The sequence below is a fragment of the Artemia franciscana genome, chromosome 4 (genome assembly GCF_032884065.1).
Source record: "Artemia franciscana chromosome 4, ASM3288406v1, whole genome shotgun sequence".
Taxonomy (NCBI): Eukaryota; Metazoa; Arthropoda; class Branchiopoda; order Anostraca; family Artemiidae; genus Artemia; species Artemia franciscana.
Window position 1 is genome coordinate 4,154,973 of NC_088866.1, and position 21,657 is coordinate 4,176,629.

The 21,657-nt window shown below is 35.1% G+C and overlaps 1 protein-coding gene across 4 annotated transcripts in view; it reads right to left on the reverse strand.

Moving 5' to 3' along the window:
- Positions 1 to 2,460: 2,460 nt before the first annotated feature.
- Positions 2,461 to 21,657, reverse strand: part of LOC136025878 (sodium- and chloride-dependent GABA transporter ine-like) — a 107,002-nt gene continuing 87,805 nt past the window's right edge. For all 4 annotated transcript variants that reach the window (XM_065701917.1, XM_065701916.1, XM_065701918.1 and 1 more), the window contains 4 exons: positions 20,284 to 20,424; positions 15,250 to 15,450; positions 8,799 to 8,963; positions 2,461 to 3,837 (listed from right to left, as the gene is read on the reverse strand). In XM_065701917.1, the coding sequence (XP_065557989.1) occupies positions 2,713 to 3,837; positions 8,799 to 8,963; positions 15,250 to 15,450; positions 20,284 to 20,424 (1,632 nt within the window). In that variant the 3' untranslated portion in view covers positions 2,461 to 2,712. The remainder of the gene's footprint in view (positions 3,838 to 8,798; positions 8,964 to 15,249; positions 15,451 to 20,283; positions 20,425 to 21,657) is intronic.

Below are 21,657 nucleotides of genomic sequence, written 5' to 3' on the forward strand. Positions count from 1 at the left end.
TATGAATGGACTGCAGCCAGCAAGTAAATATTATAAAAATAAGTTTCTGATTGTTGAATAGAATATTTTTTGCTCTATTTTTTGATATTCCACAACAGTGTCAATTATAGCAATCTTAGAATGGAAACCCGAAACAGGTTTTATAATTATTTTGGAATTATAAGAAAAATAATTGTCGGCTTTAAGATTTGATTAGATCAAAATATTCACCAGATTCTTTTTACATCTGTTAAAATAACAAGAGCTAGGAGCTCATATGACACTTGTGACGAGGCAAGAAGAGCTAAGAGCCAAGAGCTCATATGGTATGAGTTCTAATAAAATTCTAGGAATCAATAGATTGATTTAGAAGTAAAATCAGAGGCTTAATGCCGGTCAGGATTTGTCACGATGTCCTTCTAAATATCAAAATTCATTAAGATCCGATCACTCACTCGTAAGTTATAAATACCTCATTTTTCCTAATTTTTCCTCTCCCTTTAGCCCCCCCCCCAGATGGTTGAATCTGGAAAAACGACTTTATCAAGTCAATTTGTGCAGGTCCCTGACACGCCTACCAATTTTCATCGTCCTAGCACGTCCAGAAGCACCAAATTCGCCAAATCACTGAACCCCTCCCCCCAACTCCCCAAAAGAGAGTGAATCCACTACAGTTATGTCAATCACGTATCACGGACATTTGCTTATTCTATCTACCAAGCTTCATCCTGATTCCTCCACTCCAAGTGTTTTCCAAGATTTCCACCTCCAACTCCCCCCAATGTCAAAAGATCTGGTCGGAATTTGAAATAAGAGCTCTGAGACATAAATTCCTTCTAAATATCATATTTCATTAATATCCGATAACCTATTCGTAAGATAAAATACACCAATTTCCATGTTTTCCAAGAATTCCGGTTTCCCCCTCCAACTCCCCCCAATGTCACAGGATATGGTCGGAATTTAAAATTAAAGCTTTAAAGCACAGGATCCTTCTAAATATCAAATTTCACTAAGATCTGGTCATCCTTTCGTAAGTTACAAATACCTAATTTTTCAAAATTACCCCCCCCCCCCAACTCCACCAAAGAGAACAGATCTGGTCCGGTTATGTCAGTCATGTGTCTTAGACAGGTTTTTATTCTTCCCATCCAGTTTCATCCTGATCTCTCCGCTTTAAGTATTTTCTAAGATTTCCGGTCCCCCCAAAAGCCCCTCCCCAATGACGCTGGATCCGGTTGAGATTTAAAATAAGAGATCTGAGTTACGAGGTCCTTCTAAATATGAAGTTTCGTGAAGATCCGATCACTCTTTCGTAAGTTAAAAATACGTAATTTTTTCTAATTTTTCAGAATTAACACCCCCCCCCTCCCCAATAGAGCAGATCCGTTCCAATTATTTAAATCACGTATCTAAGACTTCTACTTATTTTCCCCACCAGGTTTCATCCCGATCCCTCCAATCTAAGCGTTTTCCATGATTTTAGGTCCCCCCAAACTCCCCCCAACGTCACCAGATCCGGTCAGGATTTAAAATAAGAGCTTTGAGACACGATATCCTTCTAAATATCAAAATTCATTGAGATCCGATCACCCGTTCGTAAGTCAAAAATACCTCATTTTTTCTAATTTTTCAGAATTACCCCTCCCCCCAACTACCCCAAAGAGAGCGGATCCGTTCCGGTTATGTCAATCATGTATCTAGGACTTGTTCTTATTTTTCCCACCAAGTTTCATCCCGATCCCTTCACTCTATGTGTTTTCCAAGATTTAAGGTTTCCCCCTCCCAACTCTCCCCCCCAATGTCACCAGATCCGGTCTGATCTGGTTTAAAATAAGAGCTCTGAGACACGATATCCTTCCAAACATCAAATTTCATTAAGATCTGATCAACCGTTCGTAAGTTAAAAATACTTAATTTTTTCTATTTTTTCCGAATTAACGGGTGAAACACACACCCCCCCAAGAAGGTCAAATCGGGGAAAAGACTATTTTTAATTTAATCTGGTCTAGTCCCTGATACGCCTGCCAAATTTCATCGTCCTAGCTTACCTGGAAGTACCTAAAGTAGCAAAACCGGGAACGACAGACCGACAGAATTTGCGATTGCTATATGTCACTAGGTTAATACCAAGTGCCATAAAAACCACCGAAATCACTAATTCAGGAACGTCAGGCAAACTCCAAATGTTTAGCATGGGAGGTACAGGAAGATTCCTTGAGAGCGCGTTCTGCCTTAACATGTGTAACAGATCTATACATACTTAAATTAAAGTTACTTCCAATACTTTATAGCTTCTGCGTGTTCTGCTTTTTTATGACTCTGTAAGAACAATACCTGGCTCCAATTTTATTTTCGCAGAGAACTTCTGCTTTCTTCGTTCTGCGTTTTGCGTTTCTTTCGTTCTGCTTTTTTATGACTGTATGAACAATACCTGGCTCCAATTTTATTTTTGAAGAGAACTTCCAAGGAAAATCCTACTTTTAATATAAAATTATTGACTTTATTATATTATATATAATCTTCTCACAATAATTGAATGATCACTAAGCAAAAATACCTACTACTTTTGAGCACAATACATAAAAAAGCACACGAAATCTAAAATTTTTGAACTATCTAGTTCCACGAAAAAACTTAAAAAACTTAGACTAGTAAACTATTTTGGAATCACCGGTGTAAAATTATGGGCTCACCAGGAATCACTTGTCTAAAAGAATGGAATAACCAGAATCACCGGGGTAAAACTATGGTTTTAGGTTTTTCCGAATCTTCACCCGGAATTTGGTCGTGATTTTCTTCAGCACTTGTATCGAAATTCCACGCATCACCAGAGAATTTGTTGGATGACTTATCCTTTCTTTCAATCGGTATATTATCAAACTTTATTTCAGCATTTTTGATTTCGAGAATTGAATCTTCATTTGGAACATCAGTGCTTTCAGAGCACACAATTTTTGGTGAATGTGGATTCGCGGGTACGAAATAGGCACCAAAAGGCACAGAATAGCGGTTCATTATTTGTGGTTGTTGCATCATATTCATCTGGCTTCCAATGTGATTCTCGGATTGACTGGGTAGGTACGAATACCCTGCTGGGATGTTTGGTCGGTGGAAAAGCAAGAAATTATTGATACTCGGTTGCAAAGGATATGGACTCTGTTCATCAAGGACTCTGCTTTTTCCTAAAGCACCTTCGTTTATGGCTGGTTGATTGCCGTTATGGCCACTTATGGCCTGTTGGTTTACAAAAGTATTTCCTATCCACATTCCATTACTAAATATTGGCATCGAATAGCGATTTAACTTATTATTTTCGGCAAGCATCGAACTAACAGGATATCTTATCTGTGGCATATCTTTTTCATTAGACTCAACATTTTTGTTACCAGACTTTTCTGAGCTTGGGCTTTCGTTTTCTTCCATTGTATCGTCTTGACTCAACGGTGCAAAGCTTACACTCGGTTTTAAAGATGGTGTTGAGCGACGATTTAGCGTTATATTTCCTGTTGGCAGCAATGGTCCTGAAATATCTGCAGGTGTTGTCGTCTTCAGAGCTTCAAATGTTTTTGGATTTGTAATTACAATTGCACTTGGATCTTGTCTTGTCTTTGGGAGTGTGGCACCGCCGTTCACAAATTCTCCAAGAGGGATGCTTAGGTTAGTTCCAGCAACTGTAACATAATGGTTATAAGTAGTTGAAAAGTAGCGCTTGGTAGCTTCTGCGGCAGTTTGGAGTTGCGGAGCGGAAGAAGAGTGATTGGCGTGTAAAGTTGACTGAGTTTCGTGTAGACAAGATATTCCACGATTACAGCATGGGCAGTCTTCAATTTCTGATTTGAAGGATTTGATGATTTTCTAAAATAAAAGAAGGTAATTAAAACTGGAGCAGGAAAAGCCACAAAAATTAAAGGGAGGGGTTCTATTTAAAGCTCAAATATTTGAACCTTCGTTAATTTTAACACATTACTCTACATAACTTTCCTTGGATGAGGGTGAGGGGATGGGCCTCTGTATGAATCTTATAAAAATGATTTTTTTATCATCCTCTATATAAGTATAATCATGTCTCCATATCAAACAGTTCGTGGTAATGAACTGTAGTAAGGAGCGACCCGGCTCAATAGTAACCAAAACTCAAACAAATTGAATTTTGATATCAATAGCTACATCAAAAGAATCGCATTTTAATGCTGAATTTAAATATATAAGTTTCATCAAGTTTAGTCTTACCCATCAAAAGTTACGAGCCTGAGAAAATTTGCCTTATTTAGAAAAACAGGGGAAACACCCCCTAAAAGTCGTAGGACCTGAGCGAAAATGACACCATCAGATTCAGTGTATCAGAGAACCCTACTGTAGAAGTTTCAAGCTCATATCTATAAAAATGTGGAATTTTGTATTTTTTGCCTGAAGACAAATCACGGGTGCGTGTTTATTTGTTTTTTTTTTGTTTTTTTTCAGGGGTCATCGTATCGACCAAGTGGTCCTAGAATGTCGTAAGAGGGCTCATTCTAACAGAAATGAAAAGTTCTAGTGCCCTTTTTAAGTGACCAAAAAAATTGGAGGGCATCTCCCCCTCCCACGCTAATTTTTTTTAAAAATCAACGGATCAAAATTTTGAGATAGCCATTTTGTTCAGCATAGTCGAAAACCATAATAACTATGTCTTTGGGGATGACTTACTCCCCCACAATCCCTGGGGGAGGGGCTGCAAGATACAAACTTTGACCAGTGTTTACATATAGTAATGGTTATTGGGAAGTGTACAGACGTTTTCGGGGGGATTTTATTTTGTTTGGGGGTGGGGCTGAGGAGAGGGGGCTATGTTGGAGGATCTTTTCTTGGAGGAATCTGTCATGGGGGAAGAAAAATTCAATGAAAAGGGCACAGGATTCTCTAGCATTACTATAAGAAAACAATGAAAAATAAACATGAAAACGTTTTTTTCAAATGAAAGGAAGAAGTAGCATTGAAACTTAAAACGAACAGAGATTATTACGCATATGAGGGGTTCTAAAAATACTTTAGCATAAACAGCGAGGTATTTAGGAGGAGATAAATACCTTGCTCTTTATGCTAAAGTATTTTTAGTAATTTCACCTATTTATTCTACGGCCTTTCTGATTCAGGGGTCATTCTTAAAGAACTGGGACAAAACTTACGATTTAGTGTGAAGAAGGAGGTATTAACGAGGGTACAAACCCCCTCATATACATAATAAAAATTAAAGAATATAAAAGTTTGTTACGTAAGTTAATTCTAAAGTTACGTATATTTTTTGCTAATAAAAAAATTCGTTAAAATTAAAATTAATAGTTGCCTTTTTATGTAACCGAAAAATTGCATGGCAACTAGGCCTCCTTCCCCATCCCATATTTCTCAAAATCGTATGATCAAAACTAAGAGAAAGCCATTTAGCAAAAAAAGGAATTAATATGCAAATTTCATTTGAATAGTTTACGTGTGGAGAGTCAAAATCAAACATGCATTAATTCAAAAACGTTCAGAAATTACATAAAAAAACTAGCTTTTTTAACTGAAAGTAAGGAGCGACATTAAAACTAGCGTAAAGAGCGAGGGATTGCGGAAGGGACAATCCATTTCATATACGGAGTAATTTCTGTTCGTTTTAAGTTTTAATGTCGCTCCTTACTTTCAGTTAAAAAAGCTAGTTTTTTTATGTAATACTAAGACAAAGACCCATCGAAAATAAAGCCAAAGATTTGGGTCAGAAGACGTAGTCCAGGGATAGCAAATCTGGCTGTCAGACAAATTGGGTCTTTAGTACCTGGGCTGGTGCTCTTTGAGATTTAAGATCCAGGTAGCTATTCGCTAAATTTGGAATGAAGAGGTGTCTAGAATTGGGTTATTGCTTAGCGATTCGGCACCGTCTGAAATACATTAAATGAAACCAAGAAGCTATGAAAATATAGTCCCCCAAACATTAAATAGCTATGTATGCGACTTTGAAACTCTATAGTTTTATTTATTAGTTCTAACAACTTTTTTAAATTTTGTTCCAAGGAGGTAGGGCCTCTGAAAACCTGTTTGCTACTTTTCTCTAGAAATATATGCATTATTATCCAATTATGCATAGAAGGATTGGTTAATCCCAAAGACTTGTGGCTACTTGTTTAAGCAAATATAATATGGGAAATGGTTAAATCTGACACTCGGCAACTCAAAAACCATAATTTCGATATTTGACAAATTTCCCGTTTCGTAATTTCACAGCCATATTTGTTATATTACGAAATCCTTCCTTTTGCTTAATGCCATCTAGTAATTCAAATTCTTAGGTATCAAACACAGTTTTTTATTTTGTTTATGTAGTTTCATCTTGTTACACAAAATCTTTGGTTAAAATATAAAAGCATTGCAAAACCAAATAAACCTAGTCCATCACCACAAACATCCCAAAATACACTAAAACATCATAAATATCGCATTTAAGCAGGGATGTATCATCGATTTTTCCTCGGGAGAGGAGAGACTATTTTTCAGGGGGGTACAAAAAACTTTAAAAAAGACACTAAAATGTGTCTTTATTCATTTTTATTACAATTTTATGCGTCAGAATATTCGGATGGGGGGGGGGGGGTAAAACCCCTAATTCTTCCCCTGAATACGGCCTTCCATGTAAGAATGGGGGTTTAATTACGGATTATTTTAAGCTGAATCACAATTTCATTGCAAAACTTTGGAAAACTTCTTCTCACTATTTTGAGTAAAAGAATTTTAAGAAGATCATAAATCAACTGAGACACTTTTTTTTCACAAAGACTGAAAACTTGGATTAACTGCTGGAGATTGGGACAGTAAATTGCGCATCCATAAATAACTCAATGGATATGGGCATATGGGCCCATATGCCCAATGTAGACACGAAAGTAGCCCAGTGGATTGCATAAACTCAAAATACAAGCTGATTCAAAAAATAAGTTGTCAAGCTGTCAATTCATAGATTTTTTGACATTCTTAAGTTTTTAGTTTTGACACAAAATTTAATGCTCTGTGACCATTAATGCTACAAGCTGACTACTTTAAAACTTTGCTAATTACCAAACATTTTTGTTATATCTTCTTTCCATAAAATCTCACAAATATAAATTTTTACAATTAAATATAATCAGATAGTTCCAGACGGACTATATTGCAGATATTAATTTTCTAAACTTAAAAATATAAATATTCTAATATATTATACATACATATTATATTTTAAAATTAGATATTCTTTTGGCCGTAAATTAAAATAACTGCATTAAAAAGAATTAAGGGACAGACGGATAAGTCATAAAAAAAACGTAAATGCTTCTGGGTTCCAACACATTTAATATATGCAAAAATGAATACATATATATATATATATATATATATATATATATATATATATATATATATATATATATATATATATAAAGCATACATATAATACTACATAAATACATAACATATTCTAAAACGTGTAAAACATACATATTATGTAAAAAAAAAAGAATATTATTTCTACATGGGCCAGGGCTCAAAAGAAATAAAACATTGAAAAACTAAGTAATAAAAGAGAAGAAATATGCACATCTCCGAAAATTATCCAGAATGAGATGGATTGACACTACTCTAAACCCTTTTCAACTTATCAATAAGGTTTCAGAGCACTTTTTACGTATTTCCAACAGCACAAATCAAGCTTTCATACAGTTTATGATGCGAAGCCTAGTAAAATAAGTGTACGTTGCAAGGCATCTTATGGTACGCCTAATGACATGTCATGGTACCTGCGTTGTAATGCACAAACTGTAAGTAAGGAGCGATTTTGGCGAGTTGTGACTAAAACTACAAAAAAGGAACTTTATAATACAACAAAAGAATTGAGTTTTTATACTTATCCTAGGTAAATGAATTAAGTTTAATGTTACATATAAAAAGCTAGGAGCCTGAAAAAAGTTGTCTGGCCTTCAAAAAAGAAGAAAAAAGAAGAACCCCCAAAATGTAAATGATATTTTTCTGAAATCTTGCTCTTACAGTTGAATGTAAGGAGCAATATTAAAAGCTTAAAATGAACAAAAACTATTTCACAAACGAAGAAGCCTGCCCCCGTCTCAACCTATCTTCCTTTACTCTAAGTTTTATATTTTATTCTAATTCCTTAAAAACAACTACAGAAAATCAAGGGCCGTTAAGGCGGAATAGCAAACATATTTAAAGCACTAAAAAACTGTAGCGTGCCGATTGAGAGGCTGAAAAGGGGTCAGCTCTCCCTAAATACGAAGTAATTTATGACCTTTTTAAGTTTTAGTCTTGCTCCTTATTCTCAGTTAAAAATACTTAAAAATATATTAGTATTTAATAATCCTAGAGGATATAAGTACCGTTTCTTTTTTTGTGCATTTTTCTTTATTCCTAAGTGCAAAATTTACCACCGTGAACTGCTATCTTGCAGAATAACTGTTACATCATATCCCACTATGAAAATGTGCCAGTATGAAAATGTGCCACTATAAGGTATAATGGCGAACCACGGCCGTAAGATAAATGGTAAAAAAAAAGTTTTTACTGAAGTCACATGTGTTGATTTTAAAAATCTTAGATTTAGTTACCATACTTTTTATCTTAGGTGCGTTCCAGAAACCGATGGTAATTTATTTTAATCAGTTTTTGGTTACTAGCCCCATCTAGAAATGAAAAAAGTGTTTGGTTATTAACCATCTAAAAATGAAAAACAGGTACGTCCACCTGCTCTACAAAGTCAACGCTTCATATGTCCATAATAAGCTACGGAAAAACTTTTTAGCTCTTTCAAACTTAGACATTACCTTTTTGAGACTTTTTCCTTCAGAGCTGACAACCACCATAGCCGCTGTAATGGGCACCGGAGCAAAAATAATGAACAATAAGAACCAGCCAGCGTAAATATATTCGACATCTTCTCCAGATTCAAAGCTGCCATTATAATTCCGGGTTGTTACCACAACAGTTACCTATAAGGGCAGAACAAGTTTTAAATTAGTAAAAAAATTTATTAATATAAACATTTGGGAGTGAGATATATGAACTAGTAAATTTTATCAACCTACATTATGGCTGTGTATTGAGTAGTTTCTAGGGTAGATAGAATATGTTACTGCTACTATAGCTGTAAAACTTCATAGGGGGGTTGTTAACACTAAACAAAAAGAAATCATCCCCCAGAAGTAAACTTGTTTAGGCTATACGCCCTCTATAAAAAAAAATGATGAATATTGATTTACTAAAATAAAAATAAAATTATAATAGAGACAATAAAACCCACAACCTCACTTAACTCTATAACTTCTAAAAACCACTCAAAAAAAGGAAAGCAAAAAAACTCCCCAAAATTGCCTTTCTCTCACAACCACCGTCGAAGAAAAAACAATAAATGATTACAACACCCCAATAGTGGACCTAATTTTTGTTTAGCCCTAGATGGAGGACCAAACAGCACAGTCTGTCATCATTCACTATCTGTCACAGTCACTATCTATCATCATTCAACCTTAAAACGTGACCTAGCTATTAACCTTTGTCCTATTTGTTAAGAAAAGTTTTAAACCGCTTAAAAAATGAAAAAAACACACTACGATTGCCTTTTTCTCTCAGCCACCCTAAAAAAAGATTGCAATAACCCAATAGAGGAGGATCTACTTTTCAGTTTGGCCTTAGACAGAGGGCCAAAAAGCACAGTCTTTGGCAATCTGTCATCCTTCGATCGTAAAATACCTAAAAAATCTTGTCATATTAATCCTTGTTCCACTGTTGCCCTAGAAAGTTGAGTCAACCTTCTTTTTTGTACAGTTCAGTGCTTGATATACCGTCACCACTGCGTAATTCATCACGGTTATGTTTTTTAATCCAAAGGAGCACCTAAAAATATCCCTCTAATCCCTCCCAAATCCCTACCCCTAAAATAATTACTATTCAAAATATAGCAACTTTCAGCAACATTCGCTTTAATGTTCTCATTGAAGTAACTCTAATAGCTTCTTTTCCCTATGTGGATCAGTAGCGAAAATTGTATTTATCATTATTGGTGGCGGTTTTATTTGTTTTTAGTTTAGTGTTTTTCTTTTTATCGTGTACTGAGGACGCCTAGTTTGGATACAGGCGAAATATCCGCGTTATTTTAGTCTTTCATCTCTTTTCTCTCTACTGGCCGCAGTCTCGTTTGAGGTTTTTTTTTTTGTGGGGATTATCTCTCTTTGTTGTTTGTTGTTATGAAAATCGATCTTACTCTCAGGTGCGACTTGTTACAAAAGTGATTTTTTTTTTTTGCAATTGATCATTGAAATAAAAAATCAGTCAGAAAAAAAATGAAAAATATAAAAAATAAATAAAAAAATACAAAAATAAAAAATTAAATAAAAAAAGTCATGAAAAATCATCTGTAGGCGTTGCTCTCCACGGTTTCATCCAACACATTCCTTTTGTGCACTTTCTGTTTTAGGTTTTATCGTCTGGGTTCTGGCTCTAGAGTAACCTCGTCTGATATATTCAAGATCGATTCTGATATCCCCATACAAATAAACTAATGTGAGCACACTTGGCTAGTCTTCAAGAAAAGTAAATCAAAAGCTAGCGAGAGATGTGTAAAGCCGTCGGCAGTTCAACTTTTGCCAGAACGTTTTTACATGCAGAAGAATCAAGCAGGTAAACTGGAGCAGGTGAATCAAGCAGGTAAACCGGAGCTGGTGAATCAAGCAGGCAAACCGGAGCCGGTGAATCAAGCAGGTAAGCCGGAGCTGGTGAATCAAGCAGATAAACCGGAGCCGGTGAGTCAAGCAGGTAAACCGGAGCCGGTGAATCAAGCAGGTAAACCAGAGCTGATGAATCAAGCAGATAAACCGGAGCTGGTGAATCAAGCAGGTAAACCGGAGCCGGGCAATCAACCAGGTAAACCGGAGCCGGTGAATCAACCAGGTAAACTGGAGCTGGTGAATCAAGCAGATAAATCGGAGCTGGTGAGTCAAGCAGGTAAACCGGAGCTGGTGAATCAAGCAGGTAAACCGAAGCTGGTGAATCAAGCAGGTAAACCAGAGCTGATGAATCAAGCAGATAAACCAGAGCTGGTGAATCAAGCGGGTAAAGCGGAGCTGGTGAATCAAGCAGATAAACCGGAGCTGGTGAATCAAGCAGGTAAACCAGAGCTGATGAATCAAGCAGATAAACCGGAGCTGGTGAATCAAGCAGGTAAGCCGGAGCCGGTGAATCAACCAGGTAAACCGGAGCCGGTGAATCAAGCAGGTAAACTGGAGCTGGTGAATCAAGCAGATAAATCGGAGTTGGTGAGTCAAGCAGGTAAACCGGAGCCGGTGAATCAAGCAGGTAAACTGGAGCTGGTGAATCAAGCAGATAAATCGGAGCTGGTGAGTCAAGCAGGTAAACCGGAGCTGGTGAATCAAGCAGGTAAACCGGAGCTGGTGAATCAAGCGGGTAAACCGGAGCTGGTGAATCGATTTCACTGGACTAGTTTAAAAGCTGCTTGTGAAAAAGCCAGCTTGCATCTTCCGAACTTGCCTCATACACTTGAGCCTTTAGACCATAACGACACAACGCTATATATTTTTTATGTAATAGATGGGGTCAGATCTAGTCTGCAGTAATAGGCGGGGCTAGATTTATTAAAAAACACCCCTGTGCACTTTCGGCGAAAGTGTTTCTTTTCTCTTCGCCGCAATGCAAAGCAAAAGTAATAAAAGGATGAATAAAATAATAAAGACTAGAGCTCTTACATAAATTTACGATTAAAATTCTGATGGGCATCACCAGATGGTGTAAGTTGTTTTTTTTTTCTCCAAGACGAACCCAAATTTCTTCTTTGGTCCATTTCCCGGCTTTTTTGGAGTAACTTGTGACGAATTCCCCGAATTGGAAGAAGAGGAACAGTATCATTACTTCCCAAATAATTTATCCATGTTTCATAGCTTAAAGGCTTATTTTCCGTGACTTAACATTAGTTTCCTCGTGTGCATTTCTGCTGATACCAAATCATGGCAAACAAACCCGTAGACAAAAAAGCAATTATGAGAAAGAGGATAATCTAGCAGGGTGCTATATTCCTACACAGTATAAGTATATATGAAAATCAGCATTCATATTAGGGCCCGGTCAATACACTGGCCAATCCACGTTATCGGGCCGATATGAGGGCCAGAGTGATTATCGGATATCTGAGAAAATATCGATTATCGGCTGATATTTTTTTTCACACCATGTCCAGAAAATGGCACCTTATTTACTCAGGTAATTTTTGCTTGCCCAGTTCTTGTGGGGTGGACCAGCTAAGTCTGACCATGGTGGAGAGACCAGCACAGATGAGTCAATTGAAGTCAAAGTATATTTGTTGTCAACAAATGTATGGTAACTTCAAGATCGTATATCCTCTACCAAAACAACTAAAAATAATACAATAAACCATATCATTTTTGTTTAATGAATGTTCACTTGCGTGGGTGAAAAGACCTTGATCAAATTGGTTTAAACCATGATACTCAGTCAGGGGTACAGGTAAAGATGAGAGGGGGGTTTTTAAGGTGGGGAGTTCCAAGGTGATGCCGCCCGGTGTCATACCTTAGCAAACGTACCTTGGAAATTAAGCTTGCGTGTCCGCATTTGTCGGCGTACTGAATGTTTTATTCAAAACATTCTTTTAATCCCTCCTCCAAACTTAAAACTTTAGCTGCACCCTTGCATCCAGAGTTCCTAGATGGCTTCGTTAGTAAGAGGCCATATCATATGAATGTAAAGTTTTCACATTAATATGTAAATTTGGCTTTTGAATAATCAATTTAAATAAATATCTTATCTTTCTTTCAATCGGATCTTCACATATTTGTGTCTATGTAACTAAAGTGGCTTATTTGATTAAATTTTTTTCTTTTTTGTCATTTCCGCGAATATACACCATTTCGTTTGCGTGCTCAGAAGTTACTGATCAGAAAACGTACAGAAAATCAAATAATTTTTGCAAATTACCTGATTTTGGAATCCACTGTGAATTATTGAGGTTATTTTTTTGGGATGCAATAGATAGTAAGAAATACGTGAGTCTGAATATAGACAGAGAATGGGGGTTTAAACTTTAGGTAAGTATTTTTTCCGGAAGGGACTTTATCGGCAAATTATATTGGTATCGTATGGGTACGCTACCAATACATCGGTATCAGACCCGAAAAATCCATATCGGTCGGGCAGGGCCCTAATTCATATATACTTATACTGCGGCATTCTTGATTCAGTGTAACGATGAACAAGCTTCAGTTACGTTAACACAGAAATGCTTCACTGTTCATCCGATCGAATATAGGAAAATACATAACACTCAAAAATTAGATTTTGGGACACTGTACTGCAGAGAAGAAAAAATGTATCACGAAAGGTTCTTGTAAACCCCCCCCCCCCCAAAGAAAAAAGGAAAATACATAACACTAAAAAATTAGATTTTGGGACACTGTACTACAGAGAAGAAAAAATGTATCACGAAAGGTTCTTGTAAAACACCCCCCCCCCCAAGAAAAAAAGAACTTTGAAAATATAAAATCAATACAGACTTTGAAATTAAAATTTGAAAATTCAAAATTGAAAAAAAACAAAACAAAAAACAAATAAGAACGAAAAACGATAACTCAAGCTTAAATCTATTTTCAAAGCTCTACCCCCTCCCCTTTTACGAAGTCCAATTTCCTTTTCATAAGGATTAAACATCCTTTCTTATTATCTCCTGCCATATCTTACGGAAGTAACCTACTTTTCGTTTGGCCCCTGAAAGATGGCTTTAGGGGCCATATTTGACAATATGGCCCCTGATACGGAGCACCAACGCTACTTGAGGGACATTTTTCACTAAATTAGAATGTTGCACAAAATGCTCGTATCTGCTGTAAATCTCAGCAAGTCTCAGCAAGCGATGACTATCTCTATTAGTTTAGGAGACCAAGCTTTGCTTGGTCAAGGGAATTTTCAAATTCTAGGTGTAAATTCTTTCCCTGGCAAGTTTTAAATAATGGAAGATTTCTACTGCAATGATGCCATGTATTATTGATTTTTCTGGATGTCCTTTATCGAAGAATGCCCGATGGGTAAGTTACTAAATAATAATTTTAATTAATAATTAAAATTTACGTAATTGATTAAAAATTAAATAAAAAATTAATTTAATTAATTAATTTATAGATAACAGTTAATAATCATTCGTCTGTAAACATGACTAAGCCATTGTAACTTTCTTCTTCTATAGCTCTTGAAATTCGGATCTAGACAACGTTTTTGTAAACTTTATTGTTTGATACGTTTACGGTAGATCAAACAGGTGACAAAATGTATCCTCAGACAATTGTTCTATATGTTTATCAAACCTTTCTCAGCCCTTCAAGGAGCCTGCATTTCAAAACAATGCCTTACCACTGTCCATTGCCATATCCAGAGAGACGACGTTACCCAATTTACCCCCCCCCCAAAAAAAAAAAAATCGAAAAGTAAATAAGCGAAAAAATACAAGTTTCGTTGCGCTTGGTGTAGTTTCTTTGAACCCCCCCCCCCCCTCAAACAAAGTAAAGCACCCTACCCAGAACAAAAATCCTAGATACGGCCTTGCCATTTATCACTTCTTACAATATACTAATCTTGATTCGCAGATTCATCTTCCTGCTCTTCCAAATTATTCTCAACTGCGAAAAAAACTCCACACCTACTTTTTACGCCTCCATTAGGTCCATCATATAGACTAATAATACTGCCTAGGCAAAGGAAGGCATTTGATCAATTTTTTGTTACCTAATATTCTCTCTTCAAAATCATTTTATGATAGTCTAAGCACCTTAATCTTTTTAACATTAATTTTCAACTCTTTTTTCCGTCCCAAACCCTGAAAATCACCAAAAAACACGTTCATTTGAATTTTTATAAGCCAAAAGAAGGCTGAAAAATGAGAATTAGTTTTTTCTTACTTATTCTAACCTTTTTTGTAATTTTTTCTTTTACCTATTTTAAATGAAAACCCCTTTTAAACCTATTTTAATCACTTTTAAACATATTCTCTTTTTTAACATTTTCACTTTTTCTATTTCAATCTATTTTAGCTATTTTGTGAAGTCAAAGTTATAACAAGTCTTCAATTCTTCGGTTCTGATCGGTAAACTGAATTATTATTAACTTGGATATGTCTATATATTGTTGGATTAAATATAAGCATAACATTTCTCGAATCTCGTTCTTTCATTTGAAAATACTAGAAGTAACAAATAAACTTACTATAGATAAAAATGGTATTGTGAATGCCCATGCAAATTGATACATTAATGATGGCCATTTTCTTGTCATTTCGCGAATGTTTTTACATAGTTTTTTAAATCCGTAAATCCACGAGACTGCTACAATTTCTAAAGTCAGTAAAAATAGCACAGCTTTTGTTGTAACAAAGTCATCAACGAATTGAATTATGTTGTTGCCATCCTGAAAAAAAAACGATTTGTTAAAAAATCCAATAAACCTCAGTAAATTTCCTGGTAAAAAAATAAACCGTACATTTCCTAATACGCCTTGGTAATTCTTGATAATTTCTTCGATTCTTGGTAAATATTCACGGTGGACTCCTTGTGGTGAACCTTAGTAATTCTTTATACTTTTTACCATTCTTGGTAAAAAAAAAATCCCCTATTGGTTTTCTCCTTGTAAACTTTGGTGATTCTTATTAATTTCTACCATTTTTGATAAAAATTCGCCATTGATTTCTTCCTTGTGCACCTTGGCAATTCTTTATAGATTTTGCCATTCATGGTAAAAATTCACTGTTTTTTTTTACCATTTACATAATTTTTACCATTCTTGGTAAAAAATTCACCGTTTATTTTATCCATGTACACCTTGGTAATTCTAGGTGATTTTTACCATTCTTGACGAAAATTCACCGTTCATTTTCTCCTGGTCCACCTTGCATAAGCAAGATGTACCACTTTTTGCAATTGTATTCCACATAATTTTTTTTTTCTCAGGAGATTAAGAAACTTAGGATTTTTTCAAAATATTTGATAAGCGGTCCTCTACTTTCAGACATAATTAGTTCTTGAAGGTCACAACATATATATCTAAGACTGTATTTTTTAAATGCTTATTTTTTAATATATTTGCCTAATAAGGATGCTTATTAGACATGTTTATGAACTTTCAGAAGTTTGTTGAACCGGTTATTTCAAACAGTAAAGATTTCTTGAACACTTCGTTTTTTTCACGAACAAATTTCCTACTATCTTTTTTTTTTCAGCCGATCAGATAATTTAGACCTCCCAAAATATGTTATAGGTGGCTTTCTACTTTCAAACATAAAGGTTATTTGTTTATTAATATTTTTACATAACTAATATTAATGCGTTTACATAATCAAGTTACAAAGATGGGACACTACCCTTAAATCTTCATAATTTTGAAACTACCAAAATAAAAATACGAAAAATTGTGGTTTTCACGTATGAACAGAATTAAGAGGGTTTCGGAGGACAAAAGTCCTCTGTTTGAAGAGGCACTTCAGTTTTTGAATGCATAGTGTGACAAATCGTTTTATTTTAGTGTTGTTTATTTTTTTTTCTTGAAATTAAGCCTAAAACTGTATGTACATTTACGTTTATATAAGCAGCATAACCCACAGCGTTAGGTAATAACTTTGATTCAACGTAGGATTTATTATAGAAAACCTGGTATGTCTCTTACAGGGATTCTAATGCAGGCATTTTATATTTACTTAAATATTACAAACTTAGTCAAAATCATGTTAAATTAGTCATAAAACATTATATCTGTTTTTCAGGTGTTTCTTTCTTTAAATACCTGCACTATTTTTTTCAATTCTTGATGAAGATCTCTTGAACACTTGTTTCTTTTCCGTCTGTCTTTGTATTAACTCATTTTTTTTCCTTTTTCGAATTTTCAGTGGTCGGAATGACGATTTTTTCCAAATTAGAGGACCGCCTTTTTGAGAATTTAGGGGGGGGGTCAAATCTAATTTTGAAAAGCTATGGGGGCTTCATTTTTCATTCCTATTCAATTTATCAATGAAAATGTTAAAAAGGCATTTTCATTTAAAATAGTCAAAACACATGTTTTTCGAAGTATAGACGAGGGAGGGGAATCTAAAAGGGGCTGCCAGTTCTCCCAAATTATGAGACAATAAGGAATGAGTAAGCTGCAGAAATGAGGTGAGGTATGAATGATAGAATAACAAAAATAAAAAAATCAATAAAAAAAAACATCAAAACACATCGATTTTTAAACTAAACATTTCTTAGCAGAGAATGTAGACCACAAAAAGAATGAGAATGCTCAAAATAATACATAGGATATTTCACTCACTTAATGGGTGGGATAAACTAACACGAGAGGAAATTTACTCGCTTTTGGAGTTTAATTAAATAAAAAAAAAATTTTCTTAACTGAAAGTAAGGAGCGACATTAAAACTTAAAACGAACAGAAATTACTTCGTGTATGAAAGAAGCTGTTCCCTTCTCAACGCCTCACTCTTTGCGCTAAAGTTTTTTACTGTTTAATAAAGTAGAATTGAAAGAAAGAGTCAAACTTTAGCGTAAAGAGCGAAGCGTTGAGAAGGGAACAGCCCCTTTCATACACAGAGTAATTTCTGTTCGTTTTAAGTTTTAATGTCGCTCCATACTTTCAGTTAAAAAACTAGTTCTTTTTTATTTAATTTCTGAGCGTTTTTGAATTGATACATGTTTGATTTTGGCTCTCCACACATAATTTATTAAAATGAAATTTGCATATTAATTCTTTTTTTGGCTAAATTGCTTTCTTTTAGTTTTGATCAGACGATTTTGAGAAAAAAGGGGTGGGGGTGGAGGCCTAGTTGCCCTCCAATTTTTGGTTACTTGAAAAGGCAACTAGAACTTTTAATTTTTAACGAACGTTTTTATTAGTAAAAAATATACGTAACTTAAGAATTAACTTACGTAACAAACTTTTATATTCTTATATTTACATATGTATATGAGGGGGTTTGTCCCCTCGTTAATACCTCACTCTTTACACTAAAGCTTAAATTTTGTCCCAAATTTTTAAGAATGATCCCTGAATCAGAAAGGCCGTAAAATAATTAGTTGAAATTACTAAAATACTTTAGCGTGAAGAGCGAGGTATTTAGGAGGAGACGAACCCTTCATATGCGTAATAATTTCTGTTTGTTTTAAGTTTTAATGCTGCTCCTTACTTTCAGTTGAAAAAAACTTTTCATATTTATTTTTTCATTGTATTTTTATAATAATGCTAGAAAATCCTGCGCCCTCTTCATTGAATATTTCTTCCCCCATGACATATTCCTCCAAGGAAAGATCCTCCCATATAGCCCTCTCCCCTCAATCCACCCCAACCCAAATAATCCTCCTGAAAAACGTCAGTACACTTCCCAATAACCATTACTATATGTAAACACTGGTAAAAGTTTATAACTTGCAGCCCCTCCCCCGGGGACTGTGGGGAGTGAGTCATCCCAAAGACATAGTTATTATGGTTTTTGACTATACTGAACAAAATGGCTATCTCAACATTTTGATCCGTTGACTTTGGCATACAAATGAGTGTGGGAGGGGGCCTAGGTGCCCTCCAATTTTTTGGTCACTTAAAAAGGGAACTAGAACTTTTCATTTCCGTTAGAGTGAGCCCTCTTCCGACATTCTAGGACCACTCGGTCGATACGATGACCCCTGGGGAAAAAAATAAAATAAAAATAAACACGCACCCGTGATCGGTCTTCTGGCAAAAAATACGAAGTTCCACATTTTTGTGAATAGGAGCTTGAAACTCTTACAGTAGGGTTCAGATACGCTGAATGCGATGGTGTGATTTTCGTTAAGATCCTATGACTTTTAGGGAGTGTTTCCCTCTATTTCCCAAAATAAGGCAAATTTTCTCAGGCTCGTAACTTTTGATGACAAAGACTAAATTTGATGAAACTTATATATTTAAAATCAGCATAAAAATCCAATTCTTTTGATGTATCTTTTAGTATCAAAATTCCGTGTTTTAGAGTTTCGCTTACTATTGAGCCGGGTAGCTCCTTACTATAGTTCGTTACCACGAACTGTTTGATAGGAATAAAAACTAGTTTTTTCACTAACAATGTTGAGTAAGCTAAGAAAAATTCCAATCTTGCTTAATCTGTGCTGATTAAAATTTGGGTTTTAATCATAGGTCTCAGTTGACCTATTAAACTTAGAAATGAAGGAACAAATTATGAAATTGAAGAAAGTGAGCAATGAAGAAAGAGAGTAATAGATAAAAATGAAGATTGAAATAGATACAAAAAATAATAGATAGAAAGAAGCAACCGTGACTAGTGCATGGTTGCATATGTATAATGCATATGGCTAGTGAAGAAACAAGAAAAGAGAAAAATAATTTAAAAAAACAAAACAGAAAAACAAAACAAAAAAAATCGGTTGAGTCAAACAAGACATTTTTGGCCCGAAGAAAAACTAAAAAAGACTGAACACGGAATTAACATAAAAACGAAAAATGAAACCGCAAGGGGAAAAAAAACAGTAGAAGCTAAATATCTGAAAACTAAAATAATTCAATCCTAAAAAAAACAAATATAAAAAAGCCAAATCCAGGATTCAACAAAATAGAAAAGTTGAGTTAATCCTATCATTTTAAGAAAGGCATTTCCAAAAAGATCAAGAATATTTAAAAAGCCCATAAAATTGGCAAATTTGGATGAAAGATAAGCCTTTACTCAGGACAGTTTTTGCTCGTTAGTCTGGGAAGCTTGGGGCTAAACAAAGTTCCACGAGTTATGCGAATTTCAGACGCCAGGTAAGAACATACGCAAGGTAGAATCAAAACGCCTTGTCGTGTAGCAAGTTCAAGTAAGTTTAACAGGGACAAAATGACGTGGTAAATAATGCTTACCATAATCATTGTGCACTGGTTCACAGGATAGTAGATGAGTAATTTCTTATACCAAAAACCAGGCACTAATTTACTGGAATTCAGAAACAAAAATTAGGAAAATACGGCATTAAAAATTATTTTTGTTAAGTACCACTGCCCCAAAAACCTGACTGTAATTTGCTGGAATTCAAACGTAAATGGAAAAGGGGGCATTGAAGACTACTTGCAGTTGACTACTCATGTGCGGTGATTATGCCTAAACCATTACTTATTGCCCAGGAGCATGTACCCTAGAATAGTTTATTTTTACCGAGACAAGGCTTTAATTTACTGAAATTACATTCAACAAAAAAAAAAAAAAAAAAATGAAAAGGGCGGTAACAACAACTCACCGTTAATACAATGACCGAACCAATGACAAAAGATGTGATACAAAGCGGTAAACTCAGAAATTCTCTGTATCGCAAGAACTTTTTCGCTGAGTTAGGAACTACGGATTGGAAAGCCATAACGACAACTTCCATCAAGAGTGTCTAGAAAAAAGACGAAATATAAATAGTGAGTCTTAACGACATCTTGACAGAAATGGAAGGGGTAGGGACTTTTGAAGGGGACGAATGCCCAATTTCGACCTCTTGTCATACAGCCATACAGGTCAAAAACCTTTGCGTAATTCTGATTCAAACAAGGTACGACATGCCTGTCTTTCTGTCAAGAAGCGAGCAGGAGGAGCGGGGAATGTTGGCAGAGCTAAACCAAATTCCATGATTTAGATTATATTATGTGGAAAAACCTTATATAATGCCACTTCAAACAAAAAATATGTTTTTTTTTCTAAAACGAATTAAAAAAGCAAGGAGATATTAAAGGGGTCAGGGGGCCAATCTGTACCTTCTAATGCTCCTGAATGATAATCCTAATAACAATTTGGGTTCAATTATAGATAGTTTCTGGCACAAGTTTGCTCGTTTTCAGCAGCATAACCGTGTTTAAGTGGGTGGCTGTTTGCTCGCTTCTCTTTCACATCTGAGTTGCGAAATTTGTCTTTCTGGTCAGCGAAATTATGCTTAAAATAAGTTATAAATTCCCGTGCAAGTACCGGTAAAAATTTATTTTTGGTTTTCTTTTAAATAAGGAACGAAAAAATTCTGGGAAATTATTTAAGATATGCTCAGGGACTTTTGTTTCCAATCGGAAATACCAACCGGGTTTCAAGCACTGACGTCAATTTGTCCGCCTGAAAAGATTTACTGTCTTATGTCACACCTTCTGGTCCAAAGAATCAAAGTTGGATGAGTTTCTTCAATAAATGACCGCTGCTATTCTCGTAATCTATGATTTGATTCAATGAAACCATTAACAAGAAGAAATTCTCAATTATGGAAAGACAGATATTAAATTCAAGCATTTTTTTTAATTTTTTTTTTGAAGATAGTGTCTGGATGCAAAAATAAGACATTATTTGACCTGGTATGTAGACAATCATCTATGGGATATATTCGCATCACTATGTCATTTCTAGATGAAAAAATAAGAACAATTGACTATGATTCGACACTTAAAATTTTGTGCGTGTGGTTCTTCTAAGGAAATATTTGAATTTCTGGCATAAAAAAACAAAAATATTGTGTAGCACATACTCCATGTCTCTTATGAAAGCCTTCTAAATTTTTTCATCCTTTTGCCGATACACAGGCTATATCTAGGATGAAACATTCCAATTCTGATTTATATTATTCATATTTGTCACCATCTGAAGCTGTCAA